The sequence below is a fragment of the Juglans regia genome, chromosome 3 (assembly GCF_001411555.2).
Source record: "Juglans regia cultivar Chandler chromosome 3, Walnut 2.0, whole genome shotgun sequence".
NCBI classification, from domain to species: domain Eukaryota; kingdom Viridiplantae; phylum Streptophyta; class Magnoliopsida; order Fagales; family Juglandaceae; genus Juglans; species Juglans regia.
In genome coordinates, this window is record NC_049903.1 from 9,991,219 (window position 1) to 9,997,373 (window position 6,155).

At 35.3% G+C, this 6,155-nt stretch overlaps 1 protein-coding gene across 1 annotated transcript; it reads left to right on the forward strand.

The window, feature by feature from the left end:
* Positions 1 to 674: 674 nt before the first annotated feature.
* On the forward strand, positions 675 to 5,668 carry LOC108979403 (microtubule-associated protein 70-5-like). Its single transcript, XM_035687982.1, has 11 exons — positions 675 to 1,085; positions 1,345 to 1,430; positions 1,598 to 1,663; positions 1,764 to 1,934; positions 2,044 to 2,214; positions 2,299 to 2,454; positions 2,534 to 2,680; positions 4,212 to 4,283; positions 4,382 to 4,981; positions 5,051 to 5,199; positions 5,355 to 5,668. Exons 1-11 carry the CDS (start codon positions 986 to 988, stop codon positions 5,368 to 5,370), a joined length of 1,734 nt encoding a protein of 577 aa, XP_035543875.1. The 5' UTR covers positions 675 to 985; the 3' UTR covers positions 5,371 to 5,668.
* Positions 5,669 to 6,155: the final 487 nt, after the last annotated feature.

Sequence of the window (6,155 nt, forward strand, 5' to 3'; positions counted from 1 at the left end):
ACTAGAACAATCATCACCAACTTTCATCGAGATAAGGGAAAAAACCAGATGGATATGATAATCCTTTTTTAGGAGAGAGATTTGGTATTATAATGGTCTACATCTCTTTATTTGAGAGAATAATTTCTCAAGTTTTTTGTCGTAATTTACCGGTAAAGTAGAATAGAGATAAACATATGAACTGAATTTTAAACTACGTATTTAAGCCTCATATAAATTTTTTTGGATAATATTAAACACTCAGAAAATATCGCATGATTTACTTTATGTGTTTATTTATCTCCCCCTTGAAACCTTTAAAGGGATCTTGATTTTCTATTTTAACCTATCTCTTATTGGGTTTTGGTTTAAGTTATACAATCACGTATTAGTTTGCATGTAGCAGGAAATGGCACAAAACGTGCCTTTGATCCTTCACTTCAATAATGTTTATAAACATCATGTCCATCCTCTGAATGCTCCAAATGTGATTGTCCAGAGATTAGGTAGTTAAGTTTATCCCAATTATTTTTAATTAGAAACCAAGTATATGATAAGAAAGAGTCGTCAGCAAATAGTACCGTTGAGAAAGCATTAGCTTTTTTTAAAAAAAAAATAAAAATATTTTACTATATTTTGTGGAACAGATAATACTTTTAGGATTATCTCAAGTAGTTTGAGATGGTGATGTTCAAAGCAAAGATGATGATAAAGCGGAAGTAACCGTTACTGTCAAGAGGAAGGAAGAGAGGAGCTAAACCAGCCGGCCAGGCCGGCTTATGATAAATGCCTTCCAAATTTTTGCTTCGCAGTTCACAGCCAGGAAAGGCAATCCCATTCTTTGCGGTTAATTCCTTGAAACATAGGACTCTTCCTCAAATAAATACGGCATTTCTCCTTTGACATTCATCACACATTAGAACCCAGGTCTAGGTTGCTCTTCTTGTTGGACTTTTGTGTCTTCCCTTGTGGTATTTCCAAGAGCCAAAGAAGAAACTAAAAGAAGATGGGGAGCTATGAGGAACAACTCGGATGTGAAGAGCTCTCTCTTGTCCACCCTGACCCTTTTGTGTTGGAGCTCAATCGTCTGCAGAACTTACTCAGAGGTTTCTGCTGTCCTCTTATTTATGTCTGTTCTGCATAATACTCAAGCTGTTAATGTGTTCAATGTGCTCCATATAATTGACTGGCGATTTGTGATATTTTAGTTATTCTTTGAGGTTCTTTTTTCTCAAATTAACTTTGAACTAGGTCCATGATTATTTTTTGTTCTCAACTTGGCAGTAAAATTAAGAAACAGAATATATATATATATATATATCTGCCTTCGGCATTTCATGACAATAATTTTGGGATGTATTTCAGAGAAGGATAGGGAGCTAGGAGTTGCTCAGGGTGAAATCAAGGCTTTAAGAGCGACTGAAGCTTTGAAGGAGAAGGCTGTAGAAGAGGTAATCGATATTCATATGCAAACATTGTCACTCAAAAGTCTTCACACAACTATGAACAGTATGTGGCACTAAGTGCAGTGGAAGTCCTTTGTTTTGAGGGAAGATATAAGTTTTCTATAAAGGTTACCACTAAATCTGTGTTGGCATTTCTTTTGTTATTTTTACAGCTCAGAACTGAAGTTCAGAAAACGGAAGAGAAACTCCGAGTCACTGAAAATCTTCTTGAACATAAGGTAAGTCCAGGCTTTACTGAGGTCTCTTGGAGCTACAGAAAAATGTGCTAAACTCGTGAGGCTAAGATACTCCAATTGTGTCAAAACTGATGAAATGCAGAACATTGAAATCAAGAAAGTAACAAGTGAGAAGAAAGATGCATTGGCTGCACAATATGCTGCTGAAGCAACCCTTAGAAGGGTGTATGCAAATCAAAAGGACGATGACTCTCTTCCTATCGAGTCATTTATTGCTCCGCTTGAATCTGAAATCAAAATGTATAAGAATGAGGTACGGGATGGGAGTTTTAAAAAAAAAAAATCTTGTTTTCAGCCAATGCAGTATATGGACATTGTTGCTCACACTGCATGCACTTTTCCACCACTCTTGGCCTTTTTAGATTGCAGCATTACAGGAGGATAAGAAGGCTATGGAACGTCTCACCAAGTCAAAAGAATCAGCTCTACTTGAAGCAGAGAAGATCTTGAGAAGTGCTTTAGAAAGGGCTTTAATAGTAGAGGAGGTTCAAAATCATAACTATGAATTGAAGAGACAGATTGAGATTTGCCTGGTACGCTTCATGAAATCTTGTTTTGTTGATGAAGATTATGAACTTTTGAGCTATTAACCAAATTTTCATCCACACCAAACACAGGAGGAGAACAGAATCCTCGAGAAAACCAATCGCCAAAAGGTTTTAGAGGTTGAAAAGCTTAGCCAAACCATTCAAGAGCTTGAGGAGGCCATCTTAGCCGGCGGGGCTGCCGCAAATTCAATCCGTGACTACAAACGGCAGATAGATGAATTGAATGTATGTCATGGTAATATATGGAGATAATAGTATTTTATACTCTTCCAAATTTCTAACCAGCGATTAGTCAACCTCTCAGGAGGAAAAGAGGACTCTGGAGAGAGAACTAGCAAGAGTAAAAGTTTTAGCAAACAGAGTAGCAACTGTGGTGGCTAATGAGTGGAAAGATGAAAATGACAAAGTTATGCCCGTCAGGAAATGGATGGAAGAGAGAAGACTGCTGCAGGTATTTTCGTTCCCTGGACATCTAATGGTTGGAAATATTTTCAAAATAATATATATTATATTTATTATTAATAATTTGTTAAGATTTATTTTTAGAAGTTATGAATTATTTTGAAAAGATAGATTAAGAAAAGTTTGTTTATAAACAATAGCTCATAGCATTAGTATTGAATTAGCTAAATATTTTTTTATTTTTAAATTTAATAAATATCATCCATATTTATTTCATATTGAATTAGTTAAATTGTTTTCATCAAAACTATAAGTTATAATAAATCTATTCTTCTTTTTAAATATGAAAAGAACTATAGTAAATTTAAAAGTATTTTTTAAGATTATTATATTATAAATATTAGATTTTTATTCATATGAGATTTTACCATCTATATACATATGAGATTATTATATTATAAATTATTAGATTGTGAAAATAAAAATAAATATGATTTCATATGAGATTATTATATTATAAATTATTAGATTGTGAAAATAAAAATGAATATGATTTGTTAGAGGTTATTGAAGATTATGAAAATAAAATAAAAATTAATTAAAAAATATAAATAATAAAAAATAATAATATTTTATTATTATAGAGAGTGTGATGATTAATTCAATGTAAACTTTAAGTTTTGAATGATTAGTTAAAGGTGAAAAGGCTACCTATTAGTTAAAATTTGAAGAATAGGATGATCAATCCAATATTAATGCTCTTAGCTGACTCAGTGGTATTGATGGATTTGGTTAATTGAAAGGGCGGGGGTTCGAATCACCCTCATGACCAAGTGGGGTTTTTATTGATTGATTTATGGAGAGCAACACCCAGATCATGGGTGCGCGGCCCGGGCACCAAAGCGCTAGGCGCGCAAAGCATGAAATGGCATTAGTGCTTGGCGCAACTCTTGGAAAATAAAATGGAAAAACTCCACCGATGGGGACTTAGAACCTGGGCAAAACCGGATGGTGAGAAATAACGTGACCGTTGGACTAGGGTCCAACAATCTTGCTACTTGGTAACATGCATAATATATATATATACCCGCTCGGATCAGATTTCAGAAAAATGATTTCATTCACATCCATTGGCCTACGAATTTTAGTATGAAAAAGATAATGATAGAATTAAGTGAAGGTCATTTCAAAATTCTCTCACCCAAAAGTTTTTATTTCTTTAAAACTTATTATTAAAATCTGTTCATTCTGCAGAGAATATATTTCTAGTTTCTTGGTTGAATAGTAAAATCTAAGGGTATTCGAGATCTAATTTCGTGTGTGCATAACGCATTTAGATGATTTGTTCTGGACTTCATTATATCTTAGAGACAAATTCGCTTGTAATCCGTATGCATACCGTTATTGGTGAGAGCGAATATTATCTTGAAAAAAGCGATATTCGTAACGCGCCTTGAAGTAAACTTTTCTCTTACTATTTTCTGTTTTACAGTCCCTTTGCACCAACAAACTTAAGTAACATACAGATGAAAACATTTATTTCCATTTTCTGTATGATTAATCATACCTCGCAAATGTAGGCAGAGATGCAGCGCTTGAGAGACAAACTAACCATATCAGAGAGAACGGCTAAGGCAGAAGCTCAACTTAAGGTGAACATGTGACCTCCAGTCTTCCAGTCAGTCTAAACCTTTTGCTGTTGATCTTTTTAACCAAGTAAATCTTCTCTACTAATGTAAATTTTCTTCAGGATAAATTAAAGCTCAGACTTAAGATAATTGAAGAAGGTTTGAAGCATGTCACAAGTTTTTCGGTCAATCCTAATAGGTTTTGTGGGTCCCCAAAAACGGAGAAGTCCAGTAACATATTTGGATTTCTTACCAGCAACGGTGGACTAAGAAAGAGGTCTACATCGCAGCCAAGAGCTTCTTCTACTGATGGGAGAAGCTCACTCTTGCAACAGCACAATTTGGAAAATGAAACAGACAATGTTGGTGGAGAGCTAAAACAAGCCAATAGCTTAAAAAAGAAACACTCTTCTGGAGAAAATGTGCTGAGAAAAGGTATATGGGTCTCCAGAAGTAAAGTTGTTGATAGCGGTGAAAAGGAGAACGCAGAAATAAGGGCAGATATAGATATGAATTTCAGTAAGGACAACAGTGATGATACAACAGCCTCACCAGAAATAACGCCCAAAAGTGGCAGCAATGAGGATCAACAAAACAAAGGAAGCAATGCAGATATGGTCTCGGGATTTCTGTATGATAGACTTCAAAAGGAGGTTATCAACTTAAGGAAGCTTTGTGAAGTAAGAGACAATACGTTAAATGTGAAAGATGAAGAAATAAAGGTAAACTATAGACATCTCCTCTCTCTCTCTCTCCCAAGTACTGCTTGCCTGAGGTAAATTCCCTTGCAGATGCTCATGAAGAAGGTTGATGCACTGACGAAATCCATTGAAGTAGAGTCTAAAAAGATGAAGAGAGAAGCAGCAACTAGAGAAAAGGAAGCTTCATCAATGAAAGTGGATAATAATAGAAAGAATAGACATGCAAACTCATCTATAAGGTACAATTTTGTGTCAATTTTTTCCTTTGTGCTCGGCATTCATGGTTCAATAAAACTTCAATCTCATGCATTGATAATCCTATATGATATAATGTGACTTCTCAATAACTTTGCTTTCATTCCTAAAGCTTGTAGTGGTTTGCAATTTGCTGCAGGGCAACAAAAGCATAGTTAAGATTCGTCGCATTGGAGAAAGATGAAATGACTAGGAAATCAGTTAATTTGTCAGCCGTGTTGTGTGACTTCTCACTGTACATACACAGACGAGGTTTAACTGATGATGCGCCGAAGAAATAAAGGTCTGATTTGAAAAGAGAGTTGACTTTGTAGCATCCTATGATGGTGTTGGTATGCGTTTTCCTCTGCTTGAGATTATGTAAAGGTTTCATGGTTTTCATACTGGTGAATAAAATGTAGTCCGATTCAGGAAATATAAGCGAGTATCTTTTCTGCCTTTTTCCTGAAGACCGAAATGGAGCTAAAGTTGAACTCGTTAAATGGCTGCCATGGCACTAAACTTATCCGGGAGGCACATGCCTCTTCACCTTGAATCTATAACTATTGCCACCAAACAAGGCTTAACAGAGGTAGAATGGCTTTGTTTGCAAGCCTTTTAATGTTAATAAATTTGAATTTACTTAACAAGATTAAGAAGAAAGGCTTAACAAAGCCAGAATTGGAGCGGCCCCTGACTCTGAAGTAGTGCTAAAACTACTCTTCTGCAAAATAGCATGGAAAACCCATTCCTTATAACAAATTACATACTCCTTGTGTAACCTTTCATGCTGAATACACAATGGATTTGAATACATACTCCAATACGAAAAGACGACTTTTGTAATTGGCTTGGCTGGAGAACTGTTATATACAAGAGTCAGTCGCAGCGGGAAACAGCCTTAATGAATTGCGAATAGAGAAACCACTGCCGTAACCATATTCTACATGCATCTAGCATT